Below are 16,861 nucleotides of genomic sequence, written 5' to 3' on the forward strand. Positions count from 1 at the left end.
CTCCCGGGGGGGGGGTGGGTGTGGGGGGGCTGCTTCTCACTCCCCCCCCCAAAAACGAGGGGCTGGGGGGCGCCTTTGTTCAGCCCCCACCCCAAAATTTTAGGGGGGAAGGGTTGGGGAGGGAAGGGCCTTGGGGAGGGGGGGTTACAATCAATTTGGGGGTGCAGGGGGGGTCACAGAAGTTTTTTTTGGGGGGGACAACCGTTTTGGGGGAGGCCAAAACACCAGGGACAACCCCACAGCAGCACCCCCTAACCCCAACCCCCGCAGGGATGGGACCCCCGAGGTTGTCCCAGCTTTGTGCCCCCCAAAAAAGGGACACCCAGCCCCTCCCCCCGCAAAAAAGGGACACCCAGCCCCTCCCCCAACACTTTGAGGGTTTTGGGGTTTTTTTTGGGGGGGGATTGTGGCTCGTCCAGGGAAAGGGAGGGAAAAAAACCAACAGAACACCAAAATGTACCCTGTTCCATCGAGCTGCCCGAGGGGCACGGCTCAGCACCGCTGCTGGCTGGGGAGGGGGACACATCCTGCAACCCCCCCACCCCCCCCTCCGTGTCCCCAGCCGGTCCCTTGTCCCCTCCCCGGGCTGGCTGGGCGTGGGCATGCAGGGACCTCCCGCTGCCGTGTCCCCATCCGTCCCCTCCGAGCTTCGGAGAGGGGTGGGGGGCTCGGGGAGGAGGGAGAGGAGGGCGGGGGGGGTCCCCCGGGCCGTGCCCCCCCTCAGAACTCCACCTTGCAGGCGGGGAAGGTCTCGTCCTGCATGGCCACGGTGCTGTTGCTGCCCAGCACGGTGATGCCCAGCTCCTGCTGCCGCTCGTGCGTCTCCTGGTACCACTCGTGCATCACCAGAGAGTCGAAGGTGGGGATCAAGGTCACCTGAAGGGACGGCCAGGCCACCCTGTCACCACCTCCAGGGCCCGGAGGGGGCACCCAGGACACTTTGGCACCCCCCAAATATCAGGATGGGGCACCCAGGACACTCTGTCACCCCCTAAATATCGGGATGGGGCACCCAGGACACTTTGTCACCCCCAAAAATACCAGGACGGGGCACCCAGGACACTTTGTCAGCACCCCCAACATCGGGAAGGGGCACCCAGGACACATTATCACCCCCCCAAATATTGGGAAGGGCCACCCAAGATACTCTGTCACCTCCCCAGCAGTGGGAGGAACCCCAAGGACACTTTGTCATCCCCCAGGTATCAGGCAGGGACCCCCAGGACACTTTGTCACCCCCCCAAATATAGGGATGGGGCACCCAGGACACTTTGTCACCCCTCAAATATCAGGCAGGGACCCCTAGAACACTTTGCCACCCCCCAGATATCAGGCAGAGACCCCCAGGACACTTTGTCACCCCCCAAATATCAGGCAGGGACCCCCAGGACACTTTGTCACCCCCCCAGCACCGGAAAGGAACCCCCGAGGACACTTTGTCACGCCCCAGCACCACAAGGGCGCCAACCCCACCCGTGCCCAGGCCGGGCTGGGCACTCTCTCACCTGGATGTCGACGCCCCACTGGTGCTTGCCCGCCAGGAGGGCGTCGAGCAGCGGGCGCAGCACTCCCTCCTTCAGGTGGTCGTCGCCGCTGACCACGTAGCAGAGCGCGCGGATCCGCCGGAAGAACTCCTCGTCCACCGTGCGGGCGCTCCACGAGCCGGGCAGGTACGCCAGGTCCACGTACACCGGGGGTCCCTGGGGGGCCACGGCCCTCGTGCCTGCCAGGACAGGGGGACAGCGGTCAGGGCGCCGCGCCCCCGAAGCGTCACCCCGCGGTGCCACCCCTCGCCGCCCGCCCCTACCTGCCGGCGATGCCCGCCCGGCTCCGGTCGCTGGCCGTGCCGTGCCGCGGGCGCTGCCGGGGGTGCCGCCGGACGGGCCCTTCTTGTCCCCGAGGGGCGGCCTGGCCTTGTCACCGGCCGGAGCTCTGGCCTTGGTGGCCGAGGCGGGGACGCGGGGGGTCTCGGCTTTGGGGGCGGCGGGCGCCGAGCCCACGCGGGACGGGGTCCTCTTCACCCTGGTGCCCGGCGGCTCCTTGCGGCCGGGGGGCAGCGCCTCGGGGTCCACCATGCAGATTCCGGGCTGGGCAGGGAGGGGACACGGGTCCTTCAGGGGGGCCGGCAGCGGGTCACACGCTCGGGCCACGCCGCGGGGCGGCCGCTCCGAGTCCTCGTCCGACTCCAGCCCGTCGGCCAGGATGGACGGGCAGTCTTCGGTGGCCGGAGGGACGTCGGAGTCGGACAGGGTGGGCAGCGACTCGCTGACCGACGTGGGGGGGGTCTCGCCCGGCCGGCCCCGGGGCGGCGCCAGCTCCTGCGACGGGTCGCTGTCCGACAGCTCCCGCGGGCTGGCGGCGGCCGAGGGCGACCGCTCGGACTTGGGGTGCTCGAACTCGCAGGGGGACACCAGGCACAGGTCCACGTCGTGGGGCGAGTCCGAGCGGCGGCCGGGCCGCGGCGCCGCGTCCCCGTCGGCCCAGGGCGGGTGGTGGCAGGGCCGCAGCGGCAGCGACAGCCCTCCTTTGGTGGCCTCGGGCTCGGGCGCGTCGCCGGAGGCGCGGGATCGCCGCCCTTCCTCCGGGGGGGACTCGCTGACGGGCGGCAGCACCTGCTCGAAGGACACCGAGAGCGACTCGTCCACCTCGGTGGAGTGCGGGGAGCCCACCTCGGCCGGCAGCGAGGGCGTGGTGATGGTGGGGGACACGTCGGGGACGTCGTCCTTGAAGGGGCTGAGGGACAGGCACCCCGCCTGCTTGTCCTGCACCGAGCCCTCCTTGCCCTCCTTGCCCGCCGGCCACGCGCTCTGCTGCCGGGCGGCGCCGGTGCCCGGCTCCTCGGCGCCGTCCTCCACCGGGGACTGGTGGAAGGGCGTGTGGCCGGCGCTGGCCGGCCCCGAGCTGGCCGGGGACATCATCTCCAGGGTCTTCTCCTCGGAGCTGCCGCAGGGATCCTCGGCGCCCTCAGGGCCGTGGTTGAGCAGCCCGGTGGGCGTCAGGTCGAAGTTGACGCTGCGGTCGCTCTTGGGGGTCTTGGCCATGGGCGACGGGGGGCACACGGCTCGCAGGGGGCTGCTCTCCAGGTAGCGCAAGCGCTGGGGGCTCTCGGGGTCTTCCAGGCCGTTCTCCAGGCAGGACAGATCCCCTGGGACCCCCGGGCGCCGGTTCCCCCCGTTCTCCAGGGATAAAGGCTCCAGCTCGCTGTCGGCCGTGGCGATGCCTTCATCCGTGGATTCCTCCTTCCTCCTCCTCCCGCCCTCCTGCTCGGCCTCCGGCAGCATCTCCTCGGGGGAGGAGGACTTGGAGCCGTCCGACATCCCGGGCTCCTTCCGGGCGGTTTTAGCCTTGGGTTTTTCTGGCTCTTTCTTCAGCGGGGACTTCTTGATGCTGCCGGCCTTGGCCAGGGGCTTGCGGCTCTCCGGGACCGGCGCTTTCCGGGCCGCAGCCTTGGCCGGAGCCTTGGCCTCTGCCTTGCCATCCTTCGAGTCCTTCCGCAGCGTCTCGGCCTTCGCCTCCTTCTTCACCCCCTTCACCTCCTTCTTGGCCTCTGCCTTGGCCTCGGCCCCCTCGTCCTTCTTTGGGGGCTTCTTCTCCTCCTTCCTGGCCATCGGCTCCTTCTTGGGCGCTGCCTTTTCCTTGCTCGGCTTCGGCTTCGCGTCCCCCTTCGCCTTCTCGGCCGCCGAGTCCGGCTTGGCTCGGGCATCCTTGGCTTTCTCCTCTTCTGACCCCGTTCTGGCCGCGTCCCCCAGGGATTTTGGCTTCTCCTTGGTCCCAGCTATCACCTCCTTCCTCTCCACCTTCGGAGCCTTCTCCTTCGGCGCCGGCGCCGCGGCCTCCACCAAGCTCAGCTTGGAACCCGACTTGAGGCTCTCCTTGCTCTCCGCCCTCCTCTGCTTCAGCGGCTTCTCCGCCTGCGCCGTCCCCTTCAGGTCATTCTTGGTGACCACGGGGTGCTTGAGGAACTCCAGGTGCTTCACCTTCTCCAGCCCTTCCAGGATCCGCGCCTGGGGCGTGCAGCCGGGGAACAGCACCCGGATGATCTTCTCGGAGCGGCTGACGGGGTGCCACACCAGCAGCACGCACACCGAGGTCAGGCACTGCAGCGGCAGCTCCTGCTCCTTGGGGAAGCCGTTCCCCGACCAGTGCTGCAGGAGGAACTCCAGCTCCTTGGTGCCCTTGACGGGGTTCAGCACGTACATGTCCAGCCGGCCCACCCCCATCTTCTGGAAGAGCACGGTGGGCTCGGCGCGGGGGCCGCCGTCGCGGGCCAGCAGGTTGGGCCGGATGCCCAACTTGTCCAGGTAGTGCAGGGTCAGCGCGGCCTCGTCGCAGCTCTTCAGCACCCGCGAGTCGCCCTCGATGTCCTTCAGCTTCTCGGAGGCGTTGAGGAAGACGACGCCCAGCTCGGGCGAGATGAGGTTCTTGGCCCAGTCGCCGTTGCCCTGGGAGCTCTGGGAAGGGTCCTCCTCCAGCTCGGCCAGCTTCCTCTGGAGCAGGCTGTTGATGCCGGGCAGGCTGTCGGTGCCCGCGTGCGTCACCAGGATGGAGTCGATGCGGTCCAGGTGCCGCACCAGCTTCCAGAAGGAGGATTTGGGGTTGGAGCCGCCGTTGACCAAGACGTTGAAGCCGTTGACGGCGAAGAAAGCCGAGTCCCCTCTCCCGCCCGGGAAGATGTAGCAGCAGGGCTTGGAGAGCTTCAGGAATCCCACCATGGTGGGGGGCTCCAGCAGGTCAAAAGGGGATTGGGGCTCCAGAGACTCCGACAGGTACTCCATGAACTCCTCCAGCCCCTCCATCTCCGGCAGGACGCAGCCGGGGTTGTAGCGCAGCTCAATGAAGTCCTGCAGGTTGTGGTGCTCCAAGCCTGAGTCCCTCCACTCCCCGAAATCGGGGCAGCTGATGGTCAGCCTGGCCTTGGCCGAGGGGTCTGCGGAGCTCAGGATCTCGCCCACCTGCACACAGGGGCAGCTTCAGCTGGGAGGGGGCACCGGGGTCACCCCCATCCCCCACCAGGATGGACCCATGGGGGTGGGAGGTGTCCAGGGACAAATTAAACCACTGGATCCACACCTTCTGCCTGCTTTTGGGGGGAATTTTGGGGTGCCAGCCCCCTCTGCTGCTGGGCAGGGTCCTGGGGGGCAGGGGGCTCCCAAAGAGGGGCTTTCTCTGATCCCCCACCCTGGCTGAGGCTGTGGCCCCCCCAGAGCTGGCAGCTGAGGATTTGCACCCCTGAATTACAAGAATCTGCACCCCTAAATCCCCAGGATCTGCACCCCTGAACCCCCAGGATCTGCACCCCTGAACTCCCAGGATTTGCCCCTTTCCCTGCCCCTCAACCCTCCTGGATTTCCCCCAACACCCCCAGGATTTGCTCTCCGAACACCCAGCATCTGCCCCCGAGATTTACATTCCCAGACCCCCAGCATCTGCCCCACTAAATTCCCAGGATCTGTATCCCCTAAATCCCCAGGATCTGTATCCCCTAAATCCCCAGGATCTGCCCCACAAAACTCCCCTAAATCCCCAGAATCTGTATCCCCTAAATCCCCAGCATCTGCCCCACAAAACTCCCCTAAATCCACAAAATTCCCCTAAATCCCCAGGATCTTCCCCTTTTCCTGCCACAGACCCCAAAGCTTTGCCTCCTGTGAGGAGGGGGAAGGACGTGCCACCATCCCCGAGGAGCTGCTGGCTGCTCGAGGCTGGATGTGCTCAGACAGCAGCTCCGGCCCCACAATGGCCCTGTCCCCTTCCCTGTCCCCTCGTCCCCTGGCCGCACCTCCTTGTCGGTGAAGATCTGGATGAAGTCGCGCAGGGAGAAGCAGCCGGTCTGCAGCATCAGCTCGCCGGTGTCCTCCACGCAGGGCCCAGCAAACACCAGCAGCTTGTGCTGGGACACGTCCGTGATGAGGTTCCGCAGCTGGGGACAGAGCGGGGCACGTGGGCACGGAGCGGGGACACCGTGGGGACAGCCCGGTCCCGCGGCGGCGCCCCCAGCTCACCTCATCGCACAGGGATTTGTCGGAAGGGTTGAGCAGCACCAGGGTCTCCAGCACGTCCCCGCGGTGGTGGAGGGTCCTCTGACCTGTGGGGGGACCGAGGGGTGACAGCCACGCCCCGCCCAGATTGTCCCCGCGGGGGTGGCACTGCCCGGTTTTCCGGCGGAAGAGGGACGGGCACGGACGCGGCAGGGGCCAGGGACACATTTCCCGTGTCCTTCCTGCCCGGGGAGGGGAGGGAACAGGAGCGGGGACAGGTGGGGGAGACTCCCCCAAACGCTCTGGGTGCTCCCGGGAGGGGTTTGGGGTTCATTTCTCCCTCTCAGCAGGGAAACGCCCAGCTGAGGGTGGCGTGTGGGGGGAAAAGGCACCGGAGCAGCCCCAGCTCCGTTTTTCCCTTTCCATCCCCCCCCCCCCCCGTGGAAAATCCCATTTTTCCAGGCTGGAAAAGGAAGCAGCTCCTCACGTGGGGGATCACGGGGTTTGGATGGGGGGGGCACAAAGCCAGCCCCGTTCCCACAAAATCCGGGGGGAGGGGAATGGGATGGAGGAGCCCCTGATCCCAACCCCCATTCCCACCCCTCCCCAGCAGCTTTTCCCCCTCTTTTTCCCGGTTTTTCTCCCATTTTTTTACCTTTGACAATGCTGGAGAAGGTGGCCGAGTGGCGGGACACGAAGAGCTTCAGCTGCTCGTCCAGGTTGCAGCAGGTGAGGTCGATGTCCCACGAGCGGATCCCTGCGGAGAAAAACAGAACCAAAATTTGGGATTGAGGGGGGATCAAAACCCACCAGCACCACCCCCAAACCCCACAGGGCGCCAGTGGGGCTGACCCCCTCAAATCCCCCATCAAATCCCCCATCAAACCCCACCCTAAAGGTGTTTTTGGGGTGCCTCCAAGCCCACCTGTGCCAGCACCTGCCCGGCAGGTGAGCTCCTGGCGCCGTGACTCACGGCGGCTCCGGCTCTGCCAAATCCCAAATCCCAAAAAATCCCGACCCCCAGGGCACGGAGCAGCTCTGCCAACGCCTCCTCCAAGGTGCCAATTAAGGAATTAAAAGATTTGGCGTTACCTGTCGGCAGCGGGACAGGTGCAGCACCCGAACAGCCCTTCGGGATCTCCCAGAAGGGATTTTTGGAGTTTATTCCTAAAAAATTTGGGCTGGCTCCGGCTGCTAACGGCCAGAGAACGGGTGGGGGATGGTGGAACCGGCCCGGGGTTGCACAAGGCTTTGGGGCCGTTTTGGGGTGGTTTCGGTGAGGTTTGGGGCAGGCACGCGGGGAGGGGACAATGGGACAATGGAGCAGGGAATGTCCCTCCCGTCCTGGAGGGGTCCTGAAAGCCCCCCCTAAAATCCGGGCAGGGCTCAGGGAGGGGTGTGGGGGCTGCAGGGGGGTCCCGACAAAATGTGGGGTCAATGCTGGGGATTTGGGGACAGATCCGGGGGATTTGGGGGCGCAGGGCAGATCCTGGGAGGGGGGGCAAATCCAGGAGCAGCAAATCCAGGAGGTCTTGCGAGGAGAAAGAGCTGCAGGATGCAGATCCCCGCGGGTTTTGGGGCAGGACAAAGGGGCGGATCTGGGATTTCTGAGGGGCAGCCGCGGGGGCTGAGGGGGGGGGGGCAGGAAATGGGGCAAATCCCGGGAATTTGGGAATTCCGGAATTTCGGGGCGCGAACCCTGGGAAGGCGCAGGGGCGGATCCCAGCGGGCTGGGGCAGCCCGATAGGGGCGATCACACCCGGGAGCGAGCGGGGCATCCCCGGGGGGGCTTCTCCGGTGGAGGCGGGCGGGTCCGGGAGGATACCCCGGAGCATCACGCGGTCTCACCTCGCTCCAGCTGCTGCAGGGCGGCGGCCCTGAGGCCGGGCCGGTGGCAGCCGCCGCCCACGATGGCGAGCAGCGAGAAGCGGCGCGGCCCCGCGGCCGGAGGGGCCGCAGCCACCGGAGCCACCGGAGCCGCCGCCATCTTCGGCGCCCCCCGCCCGCCCCGCTAGCCACGCCCCCTGCGTCACCGCCGCTCAGGCCACACCCACTGATGTCACCGCCAGCCAATGGGAGGCGCCGGAGGGGAGGCGGGTGGGCGGAGCGGAGGTGGGAGAGAGGGTTCTTAAAGGGGCAACGCGCGGGGTGGGGCAGTGGGTGGGGTCCGCGCGGGAGGTGCGGGGTTCGGGGTCGTGGATAGGGAGCCAAGATTCCCATGGGAATGCTGGGCTCCGGATGGGGACACGGAATTCCGGATGGGAATGCAGGATTCTGGATGGGGATCCGGGATTCTGGATGGGGATGAGGGACTCTGGATGGGGATCCAGGATTCCGGATGGAGAGCCAAGATCCTGGATGGGGATGCGGGACTCCGGATAGGGAGCCAAAATTCTGGATGGGGATGCGGGATTCCGGATGGGGGATTCTGGATTTTTTTAATGGGGATTTGGAATTCTGGACGTGGATGCTGGATTCCGGATGGGGATTTGGAATTCCGGATGTGGGATTCTGGATGGGGATTTGGAATTCTGGATGAGGATTTGGAATTCTGGATGAGGATTTGGAATTCTGGATGCGGGGTTCTGGATGCGGCCGGGCCGGGCTGTAGGAGCCCCCCGAATCCCGGGAATCCTCCATCCACCCTCCTCCAGCCGCTCGGGAACCCCCGGTGCCGTGACCACGGGAGATCCAGGACTCAGCTCCCTTCCCGTCCCCGCAGCGCTCCCATTCCCGCTTCCCCTCTCCCGCAGCGGGATGAGATTCCCTGTCCCTGTCCCTCATTCCTGCCCCAGCCTCAAATTCCCGATACGGGAGGGGGGCAGGATGGGACCCTCACCCCCCTCAGGACCCTGCCCAGCGGCAGCGGGGGCTGGGAACTTCAAAACTCCCCCAAAAAGCAGGCGGCAGGCGTGGATCCAAGGGTTTAATGCGTCCCGGGGCACGGCCGGCGCTGCGCGGATCCACCCCGGAGCGGGGAGGGGGCTGGGGCCCGCGGCTCCCCCTCCCCGCCCCGCCCGGCCCGGGTGGCAGCTGGTGTCCCCCGCTGTCCCCCGGTGTCCCCGCTCCCTCAGGAGCACTTGAGGATGAAGAGGTTGCAGGAGGTGCCGCGGGGGCAGCTGCAGAGCTTCCCGAAGCGCGCCCCGCGCCGCACGGCGCACGGCTCCCGGGGCTCGCACTGCGGGTGGCACCGTCAGCCCCGGGGCCGCACCCCCGCCGAAGGGGGGTTTGGGGTCCCCCCCGAACCGCCAGGGCCGCCCCCCCGCCCCGCCGTACCCAGGGCACCCAGCTCAGCCTCTTCTGCAGCGCCGGCGGCTCCCGCGTCCCCAGCTCGGCCAGGACCTCCCGGAGCACCCCCACCTGCACGGACAGCACCGGGCACCCCAATTCCCGGGACACCCCCAGCTCCCGGGACACCCCGGGGCTCCAGAGGGGCACCCCCAATTCCCGGGACACCCCCAGGTCCCGGGACACCCAGGGGCTCCAGAGGGGCACCCCCAATTCCCGGGACACCCCCAATTCCCGGGACACCCAGGGGCTCCAGAGGGGCACCCCCCAATTCCCGGGACACCCAGGAGCTCCAGAGGGGCACCCCAATTCCCGGGACACCATGGGGCTCCAGAGGGGCACCCCAATTCCCGGGACACCATGGGGCTCCAGAGGGGCACCCCAATTCCCGGGACACCATGGGGCTCCAGAAGGGCACCCCCAATTCCCGGGACACCATGGGGCTCCAGAAGGGCACCCCCAATTCCCGGGACACCCCCAGCTCCCGGGACACCCAGGGGATCTGGATCTGCGTCACCCCAATTCCCGGGACACTCAGGGACCCCAGAGGGGCACCCCCAATTCCCGGGACACCCCCAATCCCCGGGACACCCAGGGGCTCCAGAGGGGCACCCCCAATTCCCGGGACACCCCCAGGTCCCGGGACACCCAGGGGCTCCAGAGGGGCACCCCCAATTCCCGGGACACCCCCAATTCCCGGGACACCCAGGGGCTCCAGAGGGTCACCCCCAATTCCCGGGACACCCAGGAGCTCCAGAGGGGCACCCCCAATTCCCGGGACACTCCCAATTCCCGGGACACTCCCAATTCCGGGGACACCCATGGGCTCTGGATCCGTGTCACCCCCAGTTCCCGGGACTCCCAGGGGGTCACCCCGAGTCCCCCCGGCTCCTGTCCCATCCCCACCCCGTGCCTGGCTCATCCCGGACGGGAATCGGGGCTGGGGCAGCACCGGGGGGGCCTCGGGCTCTGTCCGCGCCCCCCCCCCCGCAGCTGAGCCGGAGCTCAGGATGGGCCAGAGGAGGAAAAAACAACCAAAATCCCCCAAAGCAGCGATCCCCGCGCGCTGCGGGATGTGCCCGGTGCCGGGAGCCTCCCGAGGGCCCGGCGGCGGCAGCAGCACAAAACCGGGGCCGGGGTCTCGGGTGCCCCCTCCCCAATTCCCCACAGACCCCCCCAAACCGGCCTGGGGGGGAGCAGGAACACCCCGAAACCCCCCAAACCCGCACGGGGGGTGCCGGGGACCCCCCGCCCCGCTCCCCCGGCCCCTCACCAGCTCCCGGCCGTGCCCGGGCAGGCTCGGGGTGGGCCGGAGCTCCGGTGCCGGTTCGGGGGTGCCGAGCAGGATGAGGCCGGAGCCCAGCAGGCAGAGCAGGCAGAGCCGAGCGGTCTCCATGCTCCCGGTGCCGGTCCCCCGGCGCCCCTGGACGCTCCGGGATGTGCCGGGCTCGGCTTTATACCCCGCCCCGGACACCCCCAAACGCGCGGTGACGCACACGGGGCGCCCGTGTCCCCCCAAAGCCCGGCACCGGCTCCGGGCTGCAGGGGGGACACGGCATCCCTGGGGACACCGGGGCCACCAGCCAGCGGCCGGGGACGGACGTCAGCGCCGGGCCCAGGCGGGGACCCCCCGGTGACCCCCCCCGGGCCGCAGCCGCTGCCAATTCCGTGAGCAAACAAACACCGGGCTCAGGCGGCTGCTCCCGGAGCGGCCCCGACAGCGCAGGGCCCGCGGGGAACGGGGCACGGACGCCGCACCGGGAACGGGGGGACAGACAGGAGGACAGATAGAGGACAGACAGGAGGACAGACAGGGGACGGAAAGGGGGATGGACAGGGAACGGACGGGGGGACAAACAGGGGGACAGGCAGGGGACGGACGAGGAACAGACAGAGGGACAGACAGAGAGGGACAGACAGGGGACAGAAAGGGAATACAGACAGATGGACAGACAGGAAATATAGACGGGGGGCAGACAGGAGACGGATACGAAATACAGACAGGGGGACAGAGAGGGCAGCTGCCGCTCCGTTGTCCCGCAGCCCTTCCCGGCTCCCCAGCATCCCCAGCGGGGCTCTCCGGTCCCGCTCCATCCCTGTCCGGTCCCTCCATGTCTCACCACGCTCCGGTCCCCAGGGGGTCCCCAAAGCTCACAGGATCCCCCCAGATACCGCCCCCGTTCCCCGCTGTCCCCCGGGGATCCCCCCGCCCCTCCCCGCCCCCGTGGGGTCCCCTCTGTCCCGCCGCCATCCCCGGTCCTGCCCCGCCATCCATCAGCGTCACAGCCGGGCACCTTCCTCTTCCCCTCCTCCTCCTCGCTGCGGGTCTGGGGGTCCCCGCCCGGAGGCTGCACGGGGAGACCCCCTGAGAAACCGGGACGGGAAGGGCGGCGGGACCGGGGGGCACCGCCGGACACCGGCAGGACCGGAGCGTGGAGAAGCCCGACCCGACCGCCGCCGAGCCTGCTACCCCCGGTCCGGTCTAGCGCAACCCCCCCAGTCCCGGTCCCGGTCCGGCCGCCCCCAGCCCAGTCCGGTCCCGGTCCGGTGGCCCCTCATGCTGCTCCAGCTCAGTTTCAGCTCTCCCCACCCGGTCCGGTCCCGGTTCGGTTGCCCCCGGCCCAGCTCGGTGCCGGTTTGGTGACCCCCAGCCCTCGGCCCCATTCCAGCCCAGGTCCCGGTCCCGGTCCCGGTCCCGGTCCCGGTCCCGGTTTGGCGGCACCGCGCCCCGCCCACACCCAGAGACTCCGCCCACACACGAGACCACGCCCGCTCATGGGCACAAAGCCTTTTGGGTAATGTAGTCTCCGTTTAATGGCGCGGGAATGGCGGTCACTCCAGGACTACACTTCCCAGAAGGCTTTGCGGCGAGGGCATCGAGAGGGCGGAGACAGCGCCGTCTGGCGGCTCGGAGGAGTCAGAGCGGGAGCGCGGCCTTGGCTGCGATGGGACACGGGGGGGACACGACGGGGGACACGGCGGGGGACACAGGGGGCACGGAGGGCGCTCCGCGGGGACAGCGACAGGGGACAGCAAGGACAGGCACAGAGCGCCAGCACCGCCGTGGGCTGGGGCAGCGGGGGAAATACGGCTTAGGACGCGGCCGAGGGAAACTGAGGCACGGCGTGGGCGCCTCCCGCGACCCCCCCGGGGGTTCACGGGCCGGTCCGGCCCCGCAGCTGCGGGACCCGGGGCCAAGGTGAGGCGGTCCTTGTGTGGCCAAGCCTCGGGACAGCGGGAGCGCGTCCCCGGCGGGCCCGGTGTGTCCCCGGCAGGTGGCGGCCGCCGCCCGCGCGCAGCACGGAGCTCCCCGCGTGTCCCCGGTTCCCCCGGCTCCGAGCGCACCGACCCCTCCCTCCCCCGCCTGCAGGTCCCGGTGCACGGACCGACCGCCCCCGCGGCCCGGTGCGTGAATTGCCGCCCCCCGGTGCAGCCCCCGCTCTACCGGCAGACCCCCGGTGCGGCCCTCGGTGTACGGACCGTTCCGCGGCCCACGAACCGACCCCCGCTGCCGCCCCCGGTGTACGGACCGACCGCACAGGGCAGCCCCCGGTGCACGGACCGACCCCCCGGTACAGCCCCCACTCCGCGCACAAAAACCCCGGTGCAGCCCCCGACCCCCGGTGCAGCTCCGGTGCCACGGACCGACCCCCGCCGTGCAGACCCCCGTGCACGAACCGGCCCCGGGAAAAGCCCCCGGTGTCAGGGGCCAACCCGTGCACCGACCGACCCCCGGAGCGACCCTCGGTGCAAGAGCAGACCCTCGGAGCAGCCCCCGGTCCCACGGACCGACCCCCGTGTGCAGCCCCCTGTCCCACCGAGCGACCCCCGGAGCGACCTCCGGTGCACCCCCCGGTGCAAGAAGCGACCCCCGGAGCCGCTCCCGGTGCACCTCCCGGTGCAAGAAGCGACCCCCGGAGTGGCTCCCGGTCCCACGGACCGACCCCCGGTGCACCGACCGACCCCCGGAGCGACCCCCGGTGCACCGACTGACCCCCCTGTGCAGCCCCCTGCCCTACCGACCGACCCCCGCAGCAGCCCCCGGTGCACCGACCGAGCCCCGGTGCAACCCCGGGTGCAAGAAGCGACTCCCGGAGCGTCTCCCGGTCCCACCGACCGACCCCCGGAGCGACCCCCGGCGCAGCCCCCGGTGAAAGAAGCGACCCCCGGAGCGGCTCCCGGTCCCACGGACGGACCCCGAGCCCCGGTTCCCCCCGGTTCCCCCCGGTCCCGCCGGTCCCACGCCCGTCCCGCGGGGGGGGCGCAGTTTCAGGGCGGGGGTTTCCCCCGCGCTCCCCCCCCCGCGTTTCAGCCCCACGTGGGCCCCGCCGGCGGCACCCAATCAGCGCCGCGCTCGTGGGCGGCTTCGCGCGGCGCCAGCCAATGGGCGAGGCGGGGGCGCCGCGCGAGGCCCCGCCCCGCGGCAGAAGGCTATAAAATGCGGCGCGGGGCGCGGTCTCCCCTCAGAGCGATCGCGCTGGAGCAGCGGCGGGAGCGGAGCGGTAGCGGGGATCGCGATAGCGCCGCGATATCGCCGCGATACCCCCGCGATAGCCGCGCTCGGGATTATTGCTCTTGGAGTTTGCCTTCTTCTCCTGCGGATTACAATTGCACCATGACCCTGGAGGAGCTGGTGCCTTGCGACAGCAGCAAGTAAGTGGCGGGCGGCTGGCGGCGCTCGGCGGGGGGGTCGCGGTTGTCGCCGTTGTCGCCGCCGCCGCTCACCGGCTGTGCCGTTCCTCCCCGCAGGATGCAGGCGGTGAGCGAGGCGGTGGAGCGGGTGCTGGTGGCGGCGCAGCGGCAGGACCGCCTCACCGTGGGGGTCTACGAGTCGGCCAAGCTGATGAATGTGTGAGTATCGCGATAGGCTCTGTCGGGGGCTCTGTCGGGGGCTCTGTCGGGGGGGGTGGGTCTGGCTCGCCTGGCGGGGCTTATCCCGCTCCTCTTAGCGCAGCGCTGGAGCCTTTTACGGGGTGGTGACCAGGCAGAATTTGGGGGGGTCTGTCGCCCGTTCTTAGCGCGACAGGGAGGTGACAGAGGGGGTGACAGCTCCGCGGGAGGGGGGCTCCACCACCCCGAGCTGTCCCGGTCGCCCCTGACCCGCCTCGGCCCCGCAGGGACCCGGACAGCGTGGTGCTGTGCGTGCTGGCCACCGACGAGGAGGACGAAGGTGACATCGCGCTGCAGATCCACTTCACGCTCATCCAGGCGTTCTGCTGCGACAACGACATCCACATCCTGCGCGTGTCGGGCATGCAGCGCCTGGCCGCCATCCTGGGCGAGCCCGAGCCGGACTCCGAGCCCCGCGACCTGCACTGCCTCCTGGTCACGGTGAGCTGACGCGCCGGCGGCCCCGTGACTCGCCCGGGGCCGGGGAGGGTGACGGGGCGGCTCGGGGACACGTGTCGGGGCGCTGGTGGCACTAACCTCGTGCTCCTGTCCCCCAGAACTCGCACACGGACGCCTGGAAGAGCCAGGGGCTGGCGGAGGTGGCGAGTTACTGCGCCGAGAGTCGCGACAGGAACCAGTGGGTGCCGTTCGTGTGTCTGCAGGAGCGCTGAGCCCTCCCCGGCCCCTTCCCGGCCTGGACTTGAAGGATTAAAAACCTTTAAAAAAACCAACACAAAACAGGAGGGGAAAAAAAAAAACAAAAACAGAAGGAGAAACAGCCAGTTCCAACCCACAACGCCCCAAACCCACCGATTTTATTTTTCTTTTGAACCGGAGAGGAGGAAGGGGAAGCGCGGCCGCTGCGGTGGGAATGGAGGGAGCCGTGCCGAGCCCGGAGGGGGACGCTGGCCGGAGCCCGGAGGGGGACACTGGCCGGAGCCGGATGGACGCTGGCCGGAGCCGCCGGCCGAGGAGTCGTGCTGGAGCGTGGGCCGGAGCTGGAGAGCCCCGGGCGGGCGCTGCGGAGCGCGGGGGTGACCCCGGAGCTGGACACTGTCGCGATTTTTGGCAGCTGGGACCCGATGGAGGCGAGGACTGCGGAGAGCTGGATTTTTAATTTTTTTTTTTTTTGGTGCAAAAACTGCTTTTTCCAAGGAATTATGGACATGTGCACGGATGGACCTGCACCCCCCGGGTGCTGCTTTCTGCACTTGGAGACCCTGAGCTGAACCGTTTCCAGAGTTTATTCTTCTACCGAGCGAGGAACTAAATTGATTTGCAATAAAATGTCTGACGTTCCTGGTGTTTGCTCTTCCCTGTGCTCTGCTGGAGCCGTTCCCAAGGGAGCGGGAGCGGAATCGCCGCTTCCTGGGTGGGTTTTGGGGTGGGCTCCAGCTCCCCCGGGGGCTCTGCACGCTGGGGGGGCCCTTTTGTAGCGCCGGGGCTTCCCACCCGTGTGTGGCCCCGCTGCTGCGGCTGGAGGAGAAATTCCCACCCCACCCTTCTCTGAAAAAGGGTTTTTCCAAGAAAAACACCCCCGAGGTGCCCGAGCTGCGTGGGAAACTGAGGCACGGCCCCCCCCCCGGGCTCGGGGCTGGAGCTTCCCCCACCCGCGCAGAAACCGCGGGGGTGGGAACCGGGCCCGGGGCTGCCCGCGGGGGTGGGGGGAGCCCGGGGCGGCCCCGCGCCCCCATCCCGGGGGAATCCCCTCCGTCCTCCGGGGTGGGGACAAGGACAACCCCGAGGGCTCCGGGGAAAGTGAGGCCGGGGCGGTCAGGGGTGGGGTCCCCCCTTTGTGGGCAGTGGGGACCCCCGGGCTCGTTCCCGGAGCCCTCGGGGGCCTCGGCGGAGCGGCTCCGGTGCGTCCCGGAGCGGGAGCTCACCTGAGCTGGCCCTGTCCCCGTCACACGCGCGGTGTCACACGGGGTGGCCCCGGCGGGCCGGGAGCGCTGCCAGCCCCGGCACGGAGCCAGGCCCGCCCCGCCCGCCCGGGACACGGCGTCCGGCCGCGCGGGGACACAGCGACCGGCCAGCCCCGGCTTGGGGACACGGTGGCCATCCCTGAGCGTCGCGTGGCTTGGGGCCGTGCCCTGTGCCCTCCTTCGGGGTTTTGATTGTGGGGGAAACTGAGGCACGGAGGGACCGCGGCGTGTGACAGCCCCGTGTCCTGGCGGGGACAAGGCGGTGACAACACCCTCCGGGTGGCCCAAACTGCGACCCCGCCGTGTCCCCCGGCCGTGGGGGCTCAGCCCGGCGTGGGGGGCACGATGGGGTCGCGCTGCTCCCTGGGGTCCCCCCGGGAGGATCCCGAAGGGAAAGGGCCCGGGGGCGCCCGGGCCGCCCGAACTCGTTTCACTGCTGAGGCCGCGCGGTCACGAGGCCATTCCTGTCGCCGCTGTCACCGCGGCCGTGCCACTCGTGTGACCGGTGTGTCAGGCCGCGGCTGTGTCACGGGGGTGGGAGGGCTGAGAGCCCCTCCAGACCCCCCAAAATCCCCCCCTGCCCACCCGCAGGACACCCCCGGAGCTCACCCAGCCGGGGCCGCGACCCCCCCGCATCGACAGCGCCGATAATTAATCCCTGGGCGATAATTAGGGAATTAATAATTAATTCGGGGGTCGCAGCCAGCCCCGGGGGCGCAGGATGGGTGTCGGGCTGACACGGGGGGGGGTTTGGGGGTGGCGGTGACACGGGGGGCGCGGGTG

At 69.0% G+C, this 16,861-nt stretch overlaps 3 protein-coding genes across 4 annotated transcripts; 1 reads left to right on the forward strand and 2 right to left on the reverse strand.

The window, feature by feature from the left end:
- Positions 1-395: 395 nt before the first annotated feature.
- Positions 396-8,008, reverse strand: MAP1S (microtubule associated protein 1S). The gene is made up of 7 exons (XM_038163567.1): positions 7,827-8,008; positions 6,634-6,735; positions 6,003-6,085; positions 5,780-5,920; positions 1,808-4,952; positions 1,506-1,723; positions 396-876 (listed from the first exon to the last, which is right to left on the reverse strand). Exons 1-7 carry the CDS (start codon positions 7,963-7,965, stop codon positions 721-723), a joined length of 3,984 nt encoding a protein of 1,327 aa, XP_038019495.1. The 5' UTR covers positions 7,966-8,008; the 3' UTR covers positions 396-720.
- Positions 8,009-8,532: 524 nt separating this feature from the next.
- LOC119712545 (cocaine- and amphetamine-regulated transcript protein-like) lies at positions 8,533-11,037 on the reverse strand. 2 transcript variants are annotated; one of them, XM_038163897.1, is made up of 3 exons: positions 10,540-11,037; positions 9,255-9,338; positions 8,533-9,156 (listed from the first exon to the last, which is right to left on the reverse strand). In XM_038163897.1, exons 1-3 carry the CDS (start codon positions 10,660-10,662, stop codon positions 9,049-9,051), a joined length of 315 nt encoding a protein of 104 aa, XP_038019825.1. In that variant the 5' UTR covers positions 10,663-11,037; the 3' UTR covers positions 8,533-9,048. The 2 variants fall into 2 exon arrangements, with proteins under 2 accessions (XP_038019825.1, XP_038019824.1); XM_038163896.1 differs by having other exon boundaries at positions 8,533-9,338.
- A 2,701-nt stretch (positions 11,038-13,738) lies between these two features.
- GADD45B (growth arrest and DNA damage inducible beta) lies at positions 13,739-15,455 on the forward strand. Its single transcript, XM_038164142.1, has 4 exons — positions 13,739-13,919; positions 14,016-14,117; positions 14,384-14,597; positions 14,714-15,455. Exons 1-4 carry the CDS (start codon positions 13,882-13,884, stop codon positions 14,825-14,827), a joined length of 468 nt encoding a protein of 155 aa, XP_038020070.1. The 5' UTR covers positions 13,739-13,881; the 3' UTR covers positions 14,828-15,455.
- Positions 15,456-16,861: the final 1,406 nt, after the last annotated feature.

The sequence above is a fragment of the Motacilla alba genome, chromosome 28 (assembly GCF_015832195.1).
Source record: "Motacilla alba alba isolate MOTALB_02 chromosome 28, Motacilla_alba_V1.0_pri, whole genome shotgun sequence".
Lineage (NCBI taxonomy): Eukaryota > Metazoa > Chordata > Aves > Passeriformes > Motacillidae > Motacilla > Motacilla alba.

Bases quoted from the DNA above. Each gene is read 5' to 3' on its own strand.
- MAP1S (XM_038163567.1), bottom strand. From the start codon at position 7,965: ATGGCGGCGGCTCCGGTGGCTCCGGTGGCTGCGGCCCCTCCGGCCGCG. The intron at 6,086-6,633 runs GTAAAAAAATGG...GTCCCCCCACAG, and splicing joins CTTCTCCAGCATTGTCAAAG to GTCAGAGGACCCTCCACCAC. The intron at 877-1,505 runs GTGAGAGAGTGC...CCGTCCCTTCAG, and splicing joins AGTGGGGCGTCGACATCCAG to GTGACCTTGATCCCCACCTT.
- LOC119712545 (XM_038163896.1), bottom strand. From the start codon at position 10,662: ATGGAGACCGCTCGGCTCTGCCTGCTCTGCCTGCTGGGCTCCGGCCTC. The intron at 9,339-10,539 runs GTGAGGGGCCGG...CTGTCCGTGCAG, and splicing joins CCGGGCACGGCCGGGAGCTG to GTGGGGGTGCTCCGGGAGGT.
- GADD45B (XM_038164142.1), top strand. From the start codon at position 13,882: ATGACCCTGGAGGAGCTGGTGCCTTGCGACAGCAGCAA. The intron at 13,920-14,015 runs GTAAGTGGCGGG...TCCTCCCCGCAG, and splicing joins GTGCCTTGCGACAGCAGCAA to GATGCAGGCGGTGAGCGAGG. The intron at 14,598-14,713 runs GTGAGCTGACGC...CCTGTCCCCCAG, and splicing joins TGCACTGCCTCCTGGTCACG to AACTCGCACACGGACGCCTG.